General features: G+C 37.0%; 1 protein-coding gene across 1 annotated transcript in view; it reads right to left on the reverse strand.

Annotated features, from left to right (window-relative positions):
- Positions 1–19,355, reverse strand: part of itga11a (integrin, alpha 11a) — a 34,998-nt gene that overhangs the window by 3,419 nt on the left and 12,224 nt on the right. Inside the window, exons 3-26 of the mRNA XM_043243355.1 lie at positions 16,775–16,887; positions 15,732–15,823; positions 15,395–15,509; positions 14,931–15,058; positions 14,700–14,848; positions 14,251–14,395; positions 13,849–14,014; positions 13,510–13,580; positions 10,772–10,916; positions 10,412–10,560; positions 9,579–9,722; positions 7,565–7,768; positions 7,328–7,458; positions 6,827–6,993; positions 4,723–4,862; positions 4,387–4,497; positions 4,173–4,258; positions 3,894–4,098; positions 3,649–3,747; positions 1,619–1,695; positions 1,067–1,150; positions 886–976; positions 682–795; positions 5–88 (exon numbers count right to left, since the gene is read on the reverse strand). Coding sequence (XP_043099290.1) covers positions 5–88; positions 682–795; positions 886–976; positions 1,067–1,150; positions 1,619–1,695; positions 3,649–3,747; positions 3,894–4,098; positions 4,173–4,258; positions 4,387–4,497; positions 4,723–4,862; positions 6,827–6,993; positions 7,328–7,458; positions 7,565–7,768; positions 9,579–9,722; positions 10,412–10,560; positions 10,772–10,916; positions 13,510–13,580; positions 13,849–14,014; positions 14,251–14,395; positions 14,700–14,848; positions 14,931–15,058; positions 15,395–15,509; positions 15,732–15,823; positions 16,775–16,887 — 3,010 coding nt within the window. The remainder of the gene's footprint in view (positions 1–4; positions 89–681; positions 796–885; positions 977–1,066; positions 1,151–1,618; positions 1,696–3,648; positions 3,748–3,893; positions 4,099–4,172; positions 4,259–4,386; positions 4,498–4,722; positions 4,863–6,826; positions 6,994–7,327; positions 7,459–7,564; positions 7,769–9,578; positions 9,723–10,411; positions 10,561–10,771; positions 10,917–13,509; positions 13,581–13,848; positions 14,015–14,250; positions 14,396–14,699; positions 14,849–14,930; positions 15,059–15,394; positions 15,510–15,731; positions 15,824–16,774; positions 16,888–19,355) is intronic.

The following is a 19,355-nucleotide window of genomic DNA, read 5'->3' on the forward strand; positions in this document are numbered from 1 at the left end:
TTACCAGTCGGGATGTTCGTGAGAGGTCCTCCGGAGATGCCCGACTGTGTGCCACATGCTGAGGGGGGATACAATGACTTCCACCAACCTGATGGAAAAAAGACACAAATCACTATTAATATCATTCCTGTAGCTCAAACAGCGGAGCATGGCACTAGCAATTCCATGGTTATGAGTTTTACTCTCATAGAATGCATGAACTGATAAAATGTATATCTTGAATGATACATCACTTAAAAGCTTCTGTCAAATGCATCAATTTAACTGAATAATTAGAATATTTAGATTAGAATATTTAGATTTACAATTAAATAATTAAAACAAAATGTGTTAAATAATTAAAACAAAAATTGGCTTGAAATATAAAATGTATGATATCATACTTGAATGCACTTGAATGTTTATAGTATATATTTTTTATTTTTGGTGTTTTGCACATTTTATATTTTGTATTTTGTATATTGTATATAATTCTCTTTATTATCTGTCTTGTCTTGTTATCGTGTTGCACTGTAGAGCTTCTGTCACTAAAACAAATTCCTCGTATGTGTAAACATACCTGCCAATAAAGTGATTCTGATATCATCTGCTAAAAAAATCTGCACCCTGGCTCTGACTTTTGCCAGCTCGCACTCACTCATCTAGACAGTAAAGCTACGAGTCAAGTTATGTCCTCCTCACCTGGTCAATTTGGAAATCTCGGATTTGCAGGAGTTGATTGCCATTTTTTGTGACCTCAGGAATTGCAATGTACATTTGCAAATCTTTGACTGGAAAATAACCAAGGTTCTGGATCTGTGATGCATAGAGAAAACATGTTTGGTTTGTTTGAAACATGAGGGCCCTCTTCTCTTTAGTAATAGCTAGCAAGGAAGTGGACCTCACCTGAAAGGTAAAGTTGAACGGAGGGTTGAAATCGCTAGGTTCCTCTAGAGAAAGTTCAGGTTTAAGCTCGTATCGGGTAGGGTAAAAATCCCTGGGAGAATCGAAACGTATTGTAACCGTTACAACTTCAACTATCACAAACATTGATTAGAGCCTTCAAACAAACACACATCTATCTCACCTTGTGAAGAGCAGATCAGCCTCGTATTTCAGAGTGTAGAAAATGTCATTCATGTTATCGTGTAGGACAACTTCCTCACCCTCACTGCAGAGACATAAGAATAGGCATGAGAAACCTCCCAGGCAGTTATGCTCACCCTGTGATTGACTGCACAGTGACACTTGGCTGCATGTATCAGGAGTTTAACATTCCAGCTCAGGCATCGTCGGTGTCCAGGATGCTTTCCCTCAGAGTTTCATAACATTCCAAACCATCAGCAATGTTCTAGACACTTTAACTAAGACCACATCTAGCAGATTTCAATGTGGCCACTTAGTCATCCTGTGATCAATGCGTATTTTTGTTTTTGTTTTGTGCTCCACGGGATAAAACTGTGCTACAAAAATAAAACTTTTTTTAAAGTAAATTTTTTAAAGTAAAACATGTATTTTCTGTTCAGTATTTTTCATAATCATAAGATTTTAAAATAATAATAATAAATAAATATTTTTTTAGTTTCATCTATATTCTTAATTACTGTATACATATATTTCATATCCAAACATGCCCTACCTGGTAACCTCCAACATGATCCGTACATGATCCAGCAACACAGAACGACTGAATTCAAATTCCAAACGAAACGTTACCTGGGGAGTCAGAAATAGAGTAATGTTTAATCAAAGTGCTTTTGTCACTCCTTATAATTTGACTTTTTCCACTGTTTCATTTTTCATTTATCCATTCTAAAAAATTCTAAATTTAAATCCAAATTTACTTCCTGATCACGTCCAAAACTTAAATTATTAAAGAAAAAACAATCATTTCCAGGACTGTCTGGATATACAAGAATAACACAGAGGCTGAGACCCTTCACGCTAGTCTGCCTGTAGCCTGTTTCTACAGACCAATAACATTCATTTGTGTGGAAGAAGGGGCTTCATCCACTGCTACTAGCTATTCTCTGAGCAGCCTAACCAGCACATGAGGTATGAACTTCCATATCCTGTATATACATCACTTCATAGTGACAAAAAACTGATACAGATGATATACAGACTCTCCCAGGGAACATCTGCTGCAGTTCATGGAGCAACTGCTCTAGCCACCACTTCAGTGTCTGCATGGAGTTATACTGTAGTAATATACTGTAAGTCTGACAAAATTAAAGCATTGCAAAATCATTGGGTTTATTTCTAAAAGAAGATCATTTGAAGAATGAATGATCGAGCGTTACTACTCAAAACAATACATACTGTCTATTGCATTTAGCAGAAAAAGAAACTCCTAGAGTTTTGGAAATTCATTTTAATGCAAACTCTCTTTAAAGCACTAGAGCTGCTTTTAGCTTTATTCTTGCTCAAAGAAATGGAAGCATTTGGACACAGCAATAACTACGTGGGCAAACTCTTCATTCTCGCTTGGCGAGAAATGCCACAAAGCAGCATGGAAAATCCTTTTTACGTTCTCTCCTCCCGAGTTCTCCTCCTTTTCCACTTTCGCCCCATCACATACTGTTCTGAGCTGAACCAGGCTCCCAAGTGGGCCAATAAAATCTCTCCCTGTAGCCACAAGTGTAGCTCCAATGACCCCCAAACCTCAAGAAAATGAATCAGGACTCTGTGAGAAGCTGCTGACCCGTTTCCTATCAAAGCAGGGCCCTAGCACGGGACAGACTTCTGTGGTCCAGGCCGTGTGATTGATAGGTTTTGTATGGACGCAGTAACCGTACGGTAACAGTATTCTTGCATTACATTCTTGACTCATGTTTTCTTTTTCTGGAGATGCCTGAACACAAGCGTAAGGGTCAGCAGAAAAAAGGACACTAAGTGAATCATTCTGTAACTTCAGTGTGGTGGTGACCTTGAGTATGTTTATGCCCCGTGGAACATTCCAGACGTAAAGACTTGGTATTTCTCTGATAGATCCTGACAGTTCTGCGGATGGGTAATATGAGTAAATCTATACGGTTTTTGACTGTGTGGTCCAATGTTTGTTTGTTTTCTAGAGAACAGACGGCTATATAAATCCCTCATTCATTAATTTATTCATTCACAGCTAGTGCTGTCCCTGGAATAACCTCTAAATGTCTAGTGTTGCTAAACATGGCAATAAAACATCTTTTAAAATTATACAATACATAATTCTGCATATATGATAATACACATTACACATGGGTTGGAGTGCAGTACTATGGAAAACATCACACCAGCAATTTATTTTAGACACATTAATGAAATATGACAAGGGTTTAGTGAAACTACATGCTAATTCTTTACATACTTTTCAAAAGCTGTTTAAATTAATACTTTCAATCTGTGAGGATGCATTAAATTTATCAAAAGGGATGGCATTTTAATTGCTACAAAAGATTTCTATTTCAAATAAATTTTTAAATGTCTGATTTATTAAAGGAATCCTGAAAAAGTGTCATTGTTTCCACAAAAATATTAAGTCGCACAACTGTTTTCCACATGTGCCATTCATCATGTGACACTGAAAACTGGAGTAATAGCTGCTGAAAATGAAGCTTTGCATTATGAATTCTAAGATTACTTTAAATATTATAATAGATAATGCATAAATGTGACAATAAAACTCACCTGTGACTTTGCTCTCATAAAAGGTGCACTAATATTGCAAGATTTCTCATATTTTCGCTTGTTCTCACTGCGGCAGTCTATATGTATTTCAGAGTTGTCCTATAAATAGAGACAGAGAGAACAGCCTGATTTAACATTACATTATCTTTTTTTTCAGAATGGTCAGTATCAATCAAGATCTGAATGAATCACGTCCTTATCAGATATCACACAACCAAACATACGCCATCAAAGTGATGTTGTACCTTCACTATAAGGCTGGAGAAGCGTAGATTTGGAGTGTTAGTGATGTTAAGCTGAGCTCCATATGCATTCTCCCCTCTGTTTTCCAGACGTACATCTACTACCATCCTCTTCCTGGATCCCTCTATAATGCGTTCATAAGGTTCCCCTGGAGTCTGACTACGACATAATAGACTGCCAGCTCGAAACGCCTGGGCACAGAACTGCCTGTGGAAGAAGTGAGGGGCATGAGCATGTGTACCCGTGAGTGTTTTGGCATACGTGTGTGAGCTTTAACTTACTTGAGATTCATTAGATCAGTCTGAGATTGTAACACCAAGTCTGGAACACAGTGGTCATCTTCATCACACCCGTTCCAGAAGGGGAGCTGGAGAGTATTTTTAGATGTAATTATTGCTATTATATGCATACTTCATAATAGATTCATTCGTTAATAATGTTAACAAGCAACATACAGCGTAAAAGTAAGGTTTCTCTTGACCTACAGACACTCACCTGTGTTTTCACTGTAGTTGGCCAGCTATCATCCAGAGCTGGGCCTTGATCCAATTCCAATAGCTCAGTTTCTACAGTGAATATAATGGGCCTGGCATAGTCTGTAGTCTCCTGTATCAACATTACAACATCATAAATCTCTCAGTCTAAGTAAATGGCTATAAAAGAGTAAACTGGAAGAATCTAATCTGCTGTTGTAATACTAGAAAGTCAACTCAATAAAATTAACAGAAGAAAGTACATAAAACAGAACTAATGAGTTGTCATTGCATTAATTCAAAAGCTATTCAAATGCTCTGTTATGACACTTTGGTGACCTAAGAGGTGAGCGCTAACCATGACGTGAAAGTAGATGTGGTCACATGTCTCCTCTCCCGGAAGCAGTGTGAGATTCTGTGGCTGCTGGCGATCTGGGTCATCAAACACGGCTCGAGGGTTGAAGCGCTTCTCCTCAAAGAAAGCATTGTAGCTAATAGCTAGGAGAAATGAAAGAAATATAGTGAACATACTCTACAGTGACATATTTATCATTTAACATCATTAACATAATTGTATCTAAATATTTAGCAAATATTTTCATTACTTATGCACATCATTTACAATTAATGCCAGATAACATGTTGGCATATAAACTGCCATGCAAAAGATTAAAGTTGGTAAAAAGAGAAATAAACTGAGTCATTTATGCTCACCAAGTCTGCATCTCTTTGATCAAAATTATTTACATTTGTTTTAAAATTAAATTTCAGGATTCTTTGCTGAATAAAATGTTTAAAAGACGACAATCTATTTTAAACAGAAATCTCTTTATGGACATTATGAATCTCTTTAATGTCACTGCTTGATCAGTGTAATCCATACTTAGAATAAAAGCATCCATTTCTTAAAAAAATGGTTTGCATCATTGTTAAATGGAAGGCATTAGTTATATCACTAAATAAAAGACACACAGCATCAACTTTATGGCCAATTATTTGTAGACATAATAGTGCTCTATCATGTGTGGACTACAGACAGATTTAAGAGACTGTGAGGTGAAACTGATGACACTCAGGAGATCTGAGAGCAATCTGGATATTTAAAAGACAAATCAAATCTTAAAGAAAACCCTTTTAAGAGACCTGAATGACATGAGGATGTCCAGCTATCATTTAAACCATGTTCATGAGCTGAGAAAAGCCTATAAACGTAGTTATCCTACTTTTTCTCATAAATCTGAAAAATGTGTACCAAAAAAAAAGCTTAACACTTAAAAGCTTAACATATTCATAACCCTCCACATGCGAAGAGAATTAGATCAAAATAAAATATGTGCCTTCATTTGGAATTGTCCCAGAAGTCGGATTCAACTGGATGGACCCTAAAGACTAAGACATGTCTTCTCTCTGAGACTATTACATTGGTTTCACACTCATGAAATTCATGATGGAGATGCTCTGGGGTCGTGAAGGTTAACTGAAAACAGTGCTCTGTGGTCCCACAGGTTACACAGGAACCTGACCTTCTAGCATATGTATTTCAAAACAAACCTATGATGGTCACCAAGGCTTTAAGTCAAACTGCATGTGTGAAACACTAACTAGCCCTGTCCTGAGGGACTGACGCATTTTAATGCAGCAAGGCAGTCCAGTCTGCCTTGCTTTGTGCTACTACTGAGAGTTCTTGAAGAGCGACGACTTAATGTGTAGGGCATTAAACACAAGTTTAATATCTATAGTATAGGCCATTTAGGCCCCTGATCTTGTTTGCTTCCAGACACAGTACTAGACAAGCTAAAAAGACTTTTAAACATTTGTTTTTTTTTTTGTTTTTTTTTTCAGCCAAAGTCATCATACAATGTGTCTACTTTTCTTTTAAATTTCCAGAGCTGGCTAAGCAGCTTTTCTTTTCCACTCCCAAGGTAAATCTTGAATCAACAAAGCAACAAAGGAAAGATCAAGAGATTAGTGTATGTTGAACAATTTATCTACACTGATGATATCTTCTTCATGCTAATACGTGGCATTCTTAGCAGGGAAACCTTAAATGAACTACACAAGATTTGCAGCTGGTCGGAGGTATGTAAAGCTCGCCAGCTGTCAACTGTTTAGCTTTAGTAATACTGTAACCAAAGAGATACTCAAAGTGAGCTATATGATGAGAGGAAACGACTGCTTTCAAAGCACTTCCATAACTTCCTGTTATCCAAAATGCTTTTCAGTTTGGAGTGTTTTTGGGGGAAAGCTAAGCTTTTCAGCCTTTGGCCAAAGAACTGTTGTAGTCGCTTTATAAAGACTTTATTTAAATAATAAGCTCATTCATAAATGAGCACTGATTTCATAAATGGGCAACAATCTATAGAGATTAAACTATTTTTCTTCATTTAGAGTCTGAAAACAAAAGTTTAATATTTTATTTAAAGTGGTATTTAAAGTATTTTAATAAAAATATAAAAACTTACCTATTTCCTGTGACGTTCTGATAGGAGTCCGAGCTGTGATATTCAAACATACAATAGCTGACATGCAGGTCACGTCTTTCCCTCCTCTCCGACAGTCTTTATTGAATATGTTGATCTTGCTGGGCTCAAATCGAACAATAGCATGGATTCGGACAACACTTCGAGTCCTGCAGCACAGCAAAAATTGTACTTTGAGGTATTTAAGAGGATAGTTCACCCAAAATGTCTTATTTTGTCATAATTTACTCACCATTATGTCGTTCCAAAATTTGCAGTTTCTTTTTTATGTTGAACACAAAAGAAGATATTTTAAATGCCGGAAATCAAATAGTTAATGGTCCCTATTGACTTCCAAATCATTTATTTATGTCAATGGGGAAAACAACTGCTTGGTTCTCCAAAAATCTTCAAAATATTTTCTTTTTTGTATTCACATAAGATAGAAACTCTTACAGGTTTGAAACGACATGAGGGTGAATAAATTATGTGTTAGAAACCCACCACAGAAGTACAGCAGCACCAAGGGAGCCCACAGCTAAATCCACCAGGTCATCTCCATTCATATCCATCTTCCCATGGATACTACGACCAAAGTACTGCAGACCCGGGGCTAGCTGAATAGCACCAATTCTCTGAAAGAAAGAAGAGATGGATGTAAAGTCTTGCCATAATTAGCTACGTAAAGCAAATATATGCTGATTAAATAACAGAGAGAATACCTGGACATTTATGCGGTACCTGTTTATATTTCCTCAGTATTCTGTTGCGTTGGCCATGGTAGATGTAAATGGCTCCTTTGTGTTCATCCTCTAACGGAGCTCCTATTACCACATCATTAAATGAATCCCCGTTAAGATCAGGCACAGGGGCCAGAGCAGAGCCGAACCGGGCATTCTGACCTTGATCTAAAATCTCCAGCGAGCCCTCCAGTATGAAACGAGGCTGATGGGAAAACATGCAAAAAAGGCTGCCGTGAGGGAGGACATAATTTAGTTACAGCATGATGAGAACAAAAACAGCCTTGGTTCTCCATAAAAGTTGATGGCTTGTACACCAAAATTAGCCGAGGCAGGGGGCAAACTAATAGGTTCACAATGTACAGATATTTTGCTCTATAATGAAGTCAGCTGAACCCACAATGAACTGAAAATGCACTGGATTGTACTCTGTCTATTTGTGGATATAAAATCTTATTTCTACATTAGATGCTCATCTAACCCATATTTCAATGCTGCTTTTGCTTAAAACTAAAATCTTGAAGTCTTAATTGAAAAAAACACATTGTGAATACAGTAAGTATAAATATTATGATTTAAAAGAGATATAAAGATACCTATTTACACGAAAGTTTATATTGATGTTGGGCAAAAATGTTCAATGCAAACTTTCAATGTGAAATAAGAGCATTCTTTTATATTTATATCACAATTCAATCATAAATAAATGTAGAAACTCTGAAAAGAGGCTGTTAATGAGGGAAATATCCACTTAGGTCATGGATAAGAGCTAAACATTTCTGTAACCAGAGACAATCTTTTGAGGAATTTGTTATCCAGATCCAAAGACCACGACGACAACCCACCATGTGTTTATGTAAGAAATTTGAGCGACATTGCTGACTTTATCCAACAAACCGAAAAAAGCCTCTTCTTCACAGAGACAGCGTTAAATGCAGTCTCACATACAGTATATTTTAAGAAATGCAAAAATATTTCACTTTAAAAAAATCGCTTTAAGCACAAACATTCACTATTACAATCCAAACCAGACTCCCAAGGTCAAATGAACTCCCGTATTATCACTTAAGGTGAGGTCATTTAGCAGGTATTTGTGCTTCTGAAAACAATTAGCTTCAAATGGGTGGAAAGTTTGAGGGAAAGGTGCAGTTTCTCAAAGCAAAGACTGTTCACGTCAGCCAAGTATTTGGGAGAGTAATTAGCCATGCACATCACCCTCCTCCTAAATTCCTAAATCTCTCTCTTTCTGAAAATATACGGCTATAGACGACAGACATGTGAAATCAGTTGTTTTCTCAGCCTTCCTATTATAGCATCAGATTACAAGAGAGGAGAGGAGAGGAGAGGAGAGGAGAGGAGAGGAGAGGAGAGGAGAGAAGAGAAGAGAAGAGAAGAGAAGAGAAGAGAAGAGAAGAGAAGAGAAGAGAAGAGAAGAGAAGAGAAGAGAAAATGGTGTGCATAATAAATGGACAGTATATGCATTTTCAGAATAGAACTGACATTAACCATGATAAATTATTTCAGTAAAAGGTGACCAGCACTCTCGATGCACCCAGTGTCTGCAACCTGAGGTATTGTGGTCTCCTGGTTAAGGCCATAAGGAAATAGCTTATACCAGCTAAATGAATAAAGATGGAGTTCTGCTCTATTCACATTGCTCTTGCATGCTCTCCAGCTTTTTCCATTTATTATAGCAGCTCCCTCTCCATGAGCTTCATATAATTACATTTCAAGGGGGAAATATTTTCCTGCTGAGTTCACCCTCCACTAGTCTGTGATGTGAAGTATGGCAGGTGGCAAAAGCCTGTCAGTATTTACGTGAGATCATTAATGAGGAAGTGCATTAATGCAAAGGCACAGTTTTCGATCCTGGATCTCTCAGCTTTAAAACAAGAGGCAACATCTGTAGTGTTGTATTCTGGGTGAAAAGTAAACAGGAGGTAATATAATAGCTAGCCAATAGCTAATTAACTTGTTTTTCACAAGAATATGCCAAAGGGCTGAAGATACTTTACCTGCTCTGTGACTCTGTAAATGTAGACTTTGCCCTTTTCCCAGCCTCCACTGAAGAACATAGGAGCTGCCACCAGCAGGTTATCAGTCACTCCATCATCATCCAGATCCACTGGAGCAATCTCACTGCCATAGTATGACCCAATCTACACAAACACATCCATCAATACCACGCACAAGGACATACATTTAACCACAGAGAAAGCCCTCACTTGGATGCGAACTGATGTAAGCATAAATCTGCATGAAAACACATAGCCACTTTCACTTGCATTGACCTCGATGTGAAACTAATTATATTCATATGGCAAAGATGGGTGAAATAAACACGCCATAATACGGCAATTTAAATTCCATATTAAATCTCATTCCAAAGTCTTCGCAGCTTTATGAAAGTAGTTGTTTTAGCATAAGTAAATGCACTAGTACATCTTTGAATCACAATCTGTATATGCTTTCTAAATATCAAGTCACATGAAAAATGATGCAGAGTTAATAGGGTTATATTTAAGGCTGTTTACTGTGGTGCTAATCACCTGTTAAATGTTAATCTCCTTTAAAAATATTCATTATCTCCGTATTTGTGAGAGCAAATTTATTTTCGTGCATTTGGACTGTGATGAGAAGCACATGGGCTGTGTGGGATAGATTTGTAAGCTAGACAGTCCACTTATTAAAATGAAAGCCGGGAGAGAAACGTACCAAATTGAAAACACAAAAACCAATTGATTACTGCTGTTTGTACAGTATGAGTACTTTGATACAGTTAAACAGGACTGCTGTAAATACACAAAAGCCTTGAAGAATGAGTCAGAGCAATTTTCAGATTTGTTACCTGCTGACCCTTGAGTGAGTGTAATATAGTGAGCTCTCCAGTATTTTTCAGGGTGAAGATGATGACCTTGCCCGTGTGGTTAAACCGAGGAGCTCCTGCAACATATAACTGTCCACCACGAGCTGAAACCACTGATGTCACTGTGTAACCTACAAACACAAAATGAGAAACATAAAAATAAATGTATTTTCAAAACTGTAGACAAGATTAATCACTTACAAAACTGGACCAAAAGAATAAAAATGCACAGAATGGAGAAAGAAGGCCATTCAAAAAAGCACACATTAAGTAGACGTAGACAGATCATCCTGGGCATTTCCAACCTTAGTATTGATAGCTAATGTTTTAAAAATTCTTTACCCAGGTACGCTCCGTGGTTCTTCAGTTCTTCTGGGAACTCTTGTTCATAAGAAGACTTTGGTGGGACCACCTTGCCCTGACGAGTCTCCTTCAGCACAGCCCCATTCCAGTCATAAGCTCCCACCGCTCCCACTAAAACACCATCCTGCAGACAGAGCATATGAATATATTCAAAATAACATTCAATTCAGGATTCTAATGATATTCTTTATTTCTGTTTGCCATCAGACTACACACTTTTGGACATTTGTTGCCAGTACTTCCAACTAACATTTTATCTGCAGTAGGCAATTTTGGAATGATGTGTTTTTTGCTATTAATGATACTACTTTAGTCAAACATAATAAAACTATTAGTAAGACTTGAACAGGGCGAATTTTGAAATGGCTGCAAGTTGAAATCAATTTCCTATATCAAAGAAAAAGCCAATCATGCATTCATAGCATAATATATGAAGGCATTAAAATTATGTACTATATTTAATTAGGATTACTGTAGTTTAAAAGCACTATAAAACAAACAAACAAACAAACAAACATTGTTTTCAGTTGTTTGTACAGCTCTCTAATTTCACAATACAGTGATTCAAACACTGCAGCTTCTCAGTGTTCAGTCAGATCCTTCATAATTTCTCTGCTTTGCTGTGAATTGTCATGGAAACCTCATAAACAATTTACTTCCTTAGTGAAGAGTTTATTCTGTTGTAATTTATAGACAAAATGCTTTGCATCCCGCACTGTTAATTATGTAGACAGTAGTCGAAATGAGAGCCGAATGGGTTCATGTTTAGAGAGAACTGAAATTCCCGGGCGGTTTCTAACATATAAACAAACAACAACGTTCCAAGCCATTCCAGTCCAGACGGAACATTCTTACTGAACTTGCAGGCCACTGAGAACAGACTGCTGTGGCTCAGTCCATACTTCAGGACTTAAACATAAACACACAAAGCTGATAATCATGACTTTTTGGTTTTTAATCAGTGAACAAAATGCGCCATGGATGAAACCACCAGAGTTTTCCAGAATGTCTCCTGTGTCGTGTGCCTTTATGGTGTGACCTCATCCTTTAAACAACTTCTGCTCCGGCAAAGTCCATTTACTTGCAAAGTCACAAGTAAATAGAACAGTGCTGGCTACATGTGATGTTGAGCACCTGGTGCCCATTGCACCTCATCACCGATGTCATAAATCCACCGTCACTTTTCTTTTCTACAGAACCACATGCAGAAGATGTGCTAAAAGGCAAGCATGGACACACAAAGCAGGAATGCCTCTAAACCCAATGCCACCAGGACTTTTCCCATTTTATCAACCCTGGACATATTAGGCATTCATTTTTAAGTTTCCCTCATTTGTTAGTCAAATTTTTACCCAGTTAAACCTGGGTTGGTTACACTCACACCACAGTGTATATGTTTACTCTGAAAAGGTATATAATCACATGGCATGTACTTTGAGTGAATTAAATTGGTATTTAATGAAAGTGAACATAGTAAAGGTCAAAAAAAAGTATAATCATACTGGATTGCCTTGATCAATCTCAAACTGGGAAATTGTGGTGGTATAAGCTTATTTAAGCATTCTTTAAATTTAAATTTGACTTGTGATCGATTTTAAATCAATGTAAAATTAAGTAAAACCAACAAAAGTATTTTTATTGTTAATCAAAATGCTGAATTCACTGTCTAGGTAATCACTTAATATTGCTACTGTATATCTAGATATTGTTTAAAATAAGAATCCACAAATAAAGCTAATAAAATAATTCAGGGGCATGAAATAAAGTGCAAAACTCAAATATGTGTAAAACATAAGCAATATTCAAACCTACACACATCCTGCATTTAGAGAGTACCATTGGGATTTAGGGGTATGATTTTCTCCTAGAGTGCAAACATTCTTTCCAACAACTTATCCCTCTCAACACTTAAGTTGCTTTTGTTGCAGATGCTGTTCCAGCCATTCAGAGGCCTGATGGATTAGATTTCCAGTCATCCCAATGGCCATCTGGAGTTTTCCTATCTGCTTCTTCCACAGACAAAAAAATAGATATTAATAACTCTCACAGCAGTCCCCTTCACGGGATGGAGTGGAAAAATCAGCGGGGTTGCATCAAGAAACTGCGCGACCTGGACAGCGATGATTAGAGCTACAGTTGGGAGCAGGTCTTGGATGGATACAGACCCACCAGGTACAGTTTAGGTACAGTATGAGAGTTTTAGATGCCAAGTCTGTGGTGGAGGACAAGCCAGCTCTGATATCAGCTCTGGGTTCAGACAGAAAATGAAAAAAGAAGACATTTTCCTTCTCCCCTGAGTTGAGGCTCCTCTATGCTTCTCACAATAATCCCTTCCCTGGGAAAACCTGGGCCTTATATTCATTTCTTGGAATGATAATCAGAAAGAAGCTTGTTTGAATTATCAGGGAGGAATCTTATCTTCTCTTCATTGTAAAGGTGTAATATTTTTGGTGTATCACATTACTGACAACGACATATAGAGAAAGAGAAAAGAAATGAAGAATGTTTAAGAAGAAGAAAAGATAAGGTTTAAGTTCAAAGTAAGTAACCTTAACCAGTCACTGAATGTCTGCCTTTTGGTTCACACAAAGTAGGTCTTAATCTGATCTCGTCAACCTGTCTGGGCTTTTTCTTTCAACTGAGATGAAATAAAGAGTGAACTGTGAACTTGACTGAGTCGAACGAGAACCTACAGACTGATGGACACCCAGACTCACCTCCACTATATGTGTGGAGAAGCCAGCTTGAGACATCTGGAGACCAAATGCTGTCCCATTCTTGCTAGTTCCTGCAAACAAAGGCAAAATGAACACACGAAAAAGCAAAAGAATAAGCTATTTCTTACAACAGAGCAGTGTCGATTTCAGTGGTCTTAAAGAGCAAATTGGCAGAGGGCATATATCAAAGAGATGTGGTAAAAAATTTAAGATTTGGTCCAATGAGATTTACAGTGTAGAGAGTGCAGAGATGTAAATGCTTTAAAGGCTGAGGTTTTGGGCTGTGTTATGAATATGATGCAATGCTGTGTGTGGTGCTAGAGTGGAAAAGTCGCCAACCCTCTAAACTGAAGATCCTCTCTCCAAGAGCGTCCACGATGTCCTTCAAAGCTGCTTCGTCTGTCACGTTAAAGAAATGCTTATCATCGGGGTCACTAGCAATGTATTTGATTTCATTGAGGAAAGCTTCAGGGTTGATGCCTCTGCGGTTGTAGTAGCCCAGTACCTGTTGTGAGGAATCAATCAGCCTGAACATGACGCATTTGTCTTGAGTGCCCAAAACCACATTCTAATCCATAAGTCTCTATAAACAGGACTGAAAGCACTGGGCCTTTTTTAATAGGCAGTTGAATGTGACCTCAATGGTTGGTCCAAAGCCCATTTGAATATGGGTTGCTTCATAATTTTTAGCATGAGAATGGGATCAATGCCACAGCATAAAAAAAGAAAAACAAAACTTACAGCAATGGCATATCGGGTGATGCCATCCTTCTCACTGTCCTCAATGACCTGCTGCAGGTCAGCGTTGTCATGTGATTCCCCATCTGTGATGACGATCATAACCTTCTTTGCTCCTCTTCTGCCTCCTTGTTTAAAGGCCTCTGAGCTGTGAACATCCATAGATGATAAGAAGGCCAGTATGTAAAATTAAGCTTTTTAAAAGAAATGAATACTATTATTCAGCCTCTATTCATTAATTTGTAACAGGAAAGGCATTTGTAATGTTGAAAAGGTGTTTCTTGAGGACCCAATTAGCATATTAGAATTATTTTGAAAGGATCATGTGAACACTGGAGTAATGATTGCCGAAAATTCTGCTTTCCCATCACAGCAATAAACTACATTTTAAAGAGTATTAAAATAGGCAATAACTAAGTCATCACATCAGTAAACAATTATTTTAGCAGTACCGTGCAACACTGATGCCCAGTGCAGTGTTGGTCTCTTCTCCTCCTCGCTGGTCTATCTTACGGGCTGCTTTGACCACATCCTCCACAGAGCGGAAGTCACTCAGTTGAAACTCAGACACCACCTTTTCTCCGTATTGAAGTACTCCAACCTGACAAGTACATGAACCACACATTTGATATAAAGACAAATTTGATATTTCACACTGTCATTGTTCAGAAAGTCAAAAACACCTGAATTTGTCCTGGTCCAACATAGAATTTCCGTAGGATGTTGATAAGGAAGTCTTGAACTTCGTTCCAGGGGTAGATTGAATTTGAACCATCCAGGACTATAACTATATCCATGTATGTCTCACACCCTGAAAGAGGAAATTTGACGTTTTGATGCCTTTGGCACATAAAGCACATTAAACAGTAGTAGTTCTGTTCAAAATCAAATTTTAGTGATTAATTTACAAAAAAAAGGTCTTTGAGATTTAACAACTCAGCTCTTTATGAGCAGTCAAGATCATTTTCTTTTTAAAAAGAAGATTAATTTCACAATATATTGCCTATGGCAGATCCAGAAACTGTCATGGCCAAATTCAGCATAAAAATAAAGTCCATGGTTAAGACAGAAAGTGGAAACATATTACCAAAAATTTCACTGCAAAAACTGTCCTAGTTAAATCGAAGGTGCAGGTGCGTGTGCTTACTTTGGAAAGCAGGAGCGATAGTGCGGGAAAATTTAAAGCTGGCGTTGACTCTGGAGCAAATTCCAGTGCTGTAGTATGAGCTGCCACATTCGTACGACCAAAGGGGACCACAAGCCTGTGAATTATCACAAAGGCTATTAAGCGCTCCATTAATACATGCATTTATGATTTACATAAAGATCATGGGCTCATTCTGCATAAATTGTAATTCAATAGTATTCTACAGGGAATGGATGGTGTTTAAAAACTTAACAATATTAGTGTTGTAGACCATTTAAATGCCAGATGACTTTAACATTACAATGAATATGATATCTAACCGGCCATCCAAACTCACCACAAAGCTGTTGTCTCTAGGATTGGATGAAAGGGTCATTCCAAGTCTCATCTTATCCTTTCTCTCAGAGACATTTGTCAACGATATCCTTCCTTAAGAAAAAAAATTAACAAATGTTGGAGGCAAATAAAAGGCTGGGCTATAAAAATCCAACCACAGTCCATATGTGGCATATGTACTTTGCAGAAAGACTTCCTTTAACAGTAAACATATTTGTTAATCCTGTCTAGACATTCCTGATTTTATCTGCAGCACGCATCTGCTATGTGTGTGTACATCTATACACATTCACGTATTAAAACTGGCAGAACTGCTGTATCAACACACTTAACATTATATAGAACACATATGCTTGACATAGATGTTGTGTTCCGCTGTGGAGAACCCACATGTAAACTTCATTACAGATCAGGAGATCATTTCAATGAATCAATGTGTTTTGCTTTTCACAAGCCATGCCTGGTAACACTTTATCCAGACCACAAATCTAAGCCTTATTGTGGCAACTTTGCAAAGTAATTATTTACTGCTAGTAAATAACAACTATTTATTTTAAAGTGTAATTACAAAAGTATTTATTCTACATATTTATAGTAATTATAATCCTTAAAGAGTTTTTAAGCATTAAAATTATGTGCACTGATGAATTTTAGTTTTTAGTGTCAGAATGTCAGTCACAATGTGAATACACTCTTACTTTATTCAAATAAAACACTGATCATAACATGTCTTTAACACAAACAATGAATAACTAAAAGCATACATATTTAACAATTTTGTGCTGCAGTAGTGTACTCAGTTATTTCAGAAACAGGAAAACTGTGATTTTAGCATTATATTATATATATATATATATATATATATATATATATATATATATATATATATATATATATTTTTTTTTTTTTTTTATCATACCAAGATTGAGTTTGAAAAAACTGTGATTTTAGCATTATATATATATATATATATATATATATATATATATATATATATATATATATATATTTATTTTTTTTTTTTTTTTTTTTTTTTTATCATACCAAGATTGAGTTTGGTGCAGCTGGGTCCTCCAGATCTTTTGCTTAAGGGGCATTTATACACATCTCCTGTCTGATGCTGTCCATTTGTTTCCAGTGGGGCTCCTACCAGTAACCTAGAAACATCCAGAATCAAAACATATAAATATTACCTTTGACACGGTACAATATTCATTTAACAAAAACGTCAGAAAAAACCCACAAGCAGGTGTGTGATCCTCTTCCCTGTAAAAAATACAGCCAGAAGCCTGCTGATTTAAGCTCCCTCTGAAAACAGGGACGTTTAAAGGAGGTTAGAGGAAGTGAATCAATGAGAGATGGCAGGTGAGTGGAATCTACTGGCAAAGGAATGTTTAAACAGGTTTAAGTTGAATGTTGACATCTGAGGTAATGTATCGATGGAAGCGCGCGGGGCGGTTAGGTATGTGAGACTCTGCTGAGATATGTTTGTGTGCGTGTTGAAATATGTATCCTACAACCCAGACTGACTAAACACATCGCTCCATTAACGATGGCATGCTTTACACGTAATACTGCTCCTGCAGAGAGCAATCAGGGACACACACATCACTCAGACCCAGTAGCAGTAGCACTGTAGGGAGCAGTACGTACTTCTCAAGGCCCTCGGAAGCATGCAGCTTTTATAAGCAAAGGCCGTTACTTTCACTAAGTAGCCATAGAGGACTCAGTCACAGATCACTGGAAGACGAGGCATCCTTAAACACAGCAAGATGTGTACTTTCAACTGTTGATGTAAGAGACACAGAATTCTTTCATGCTGATAGTGGTCTTGGGGGAGATGGAAAAGTAGTCTGACTTCGCATTTATGTGCCTGCACCAGGTCAGAATGAGCTCTTAAATGTCATTCAGAACTTTATAATTAGTGTATGGTGAGGTGATAATATTTAACAGTCTGTCAGACATAAAGGCAGTATCTTTGCATGGGGGTCAGAGAGTGACAGTAAAAGTACAATAATCATGGGAAACAAAAAGCGATATTATAAAAAGAGCTATTTTACTACTCTCAGGTTATCTGTCTGCCTTTTAAAAAGCACCACTAATGTAGAACATGAAATGTTTTCAAGAGCAGCATATTGTAACTCAAGAGGTCTGTTCACAGGTCACAGTAGTGCATGCTAATTTTAATGTTTGGTAAAATTATTTATCTGGACTAAGGACACATTTTAGACCTTAATCTGTTGATATCTAGTTCGGACCAAGGGCTGACAAAAGAAGCAAAGAAATGGTATAAGACAGTGCAAACCATATGATATATATAATATATATATAATTATTTTAACTTTTAACAATGACCAATATAAACTAAACAAATTTCTGAATCAACTTCTTGTCTGTATAGTATTATGTTCAGATTTTTCATACATTGCATATTTGGAAGGAAACATGCTCTTACTTTCATATTACATTATATTTTATGCTGTTTATTGTCTTTATGTACCTCTGTATCTACATTTTTGTATCTACCTTCTATCTACATTTTTTTAAAAATGTATATTACATTTAGATTACTTCTTAAATAGGTTAGTTACTTTATGTGTATTTTTACATCTACAGTCATCAACATTTGAAAAATGTCATAAAAGTTCATCAAAATTGACAAGAAGACAAGAATGGTTTTGGTTTTAGGACAACTTTGATGAAAGGTTTTGATCCACTTTGAATTAAATACGTACAGCAGCACCATAGTCTGTGAAGCACAACATTTAGCAGAATGACACTAAAGCGCACTTGACTTTGTGCCATATAAATGGCTCTATGGGAACAAAAATTTAGCTTCTTTTGTATATTAGGAAGGAAATCATCACATCTGATTCTTGGCATAGTTCGAAAACACCTCTTCATTCTGTATTACCCATGAATGATTCAAATCACAAAGGCACTATCACATCCTGCTACACGTTTGAAACACTTCATCTCACACACGCCAATAATCAGCACATCTAAAGCTGATTCTGACAGGTGGTAAAGGTTAATGCTCTAAACAGGAGCAATACCCACTCAGGGACAGAGCGATTCAGAGAGCGATATCTGACACTAGTTTACTGCAGATCCAGACCTCCATGAGTGTCTTGCCATAGGCCAGGGGTCAACATCATGGGCCCCTCGAGAAAATATTTCTCTGTTTGGCAAGCTTCAGCAGTAAAGCATTCCAGCAAAATCTGGATCCAGCTTCCCAAACAAATGGATTTTACCCATTACAGTTCAAATATAATTATAAGAAACCCACAGGCTATTTACAGTGGAATTAAGCAATGAAATAGAACAAGAAGCACTGCACACGTCTCACTTCTCAGCATGACTTTGGTAATTCAGTCAATACAATCAAATAAACAAAATGACCCAACACGGACAGTTTATCCCGGTTTCATATGTAATTATGACATTTCTATGATATACCGACTTTTAGATAAACAAACACTATAAGTTTGACACTGGTTTGAAATTAGCATGAAATAAGGAACTAAGTTTAGACATAAAAAACAACAGAAGCCTCCAGTTTAAAATGTCTCTGGAAACAATAGATTTCACAGAAGGATCTCAGACTGTGTGCATATTTTCACTG

Source organism: Puntigrus tetrazona, chromosome 7 (genome assembly GCF_018831695.1).
Source record: "Puntigrus tetrazona isolate hp1 chromosome 7, ASM1883169v1, whole genome shotgun sequence".
NCBI lineage: Eukaryota > Metazoa > Chordata > Actinopteri > Cypriniformes > Cyprinidae > Puntigrus > Puntigrus tetrazona.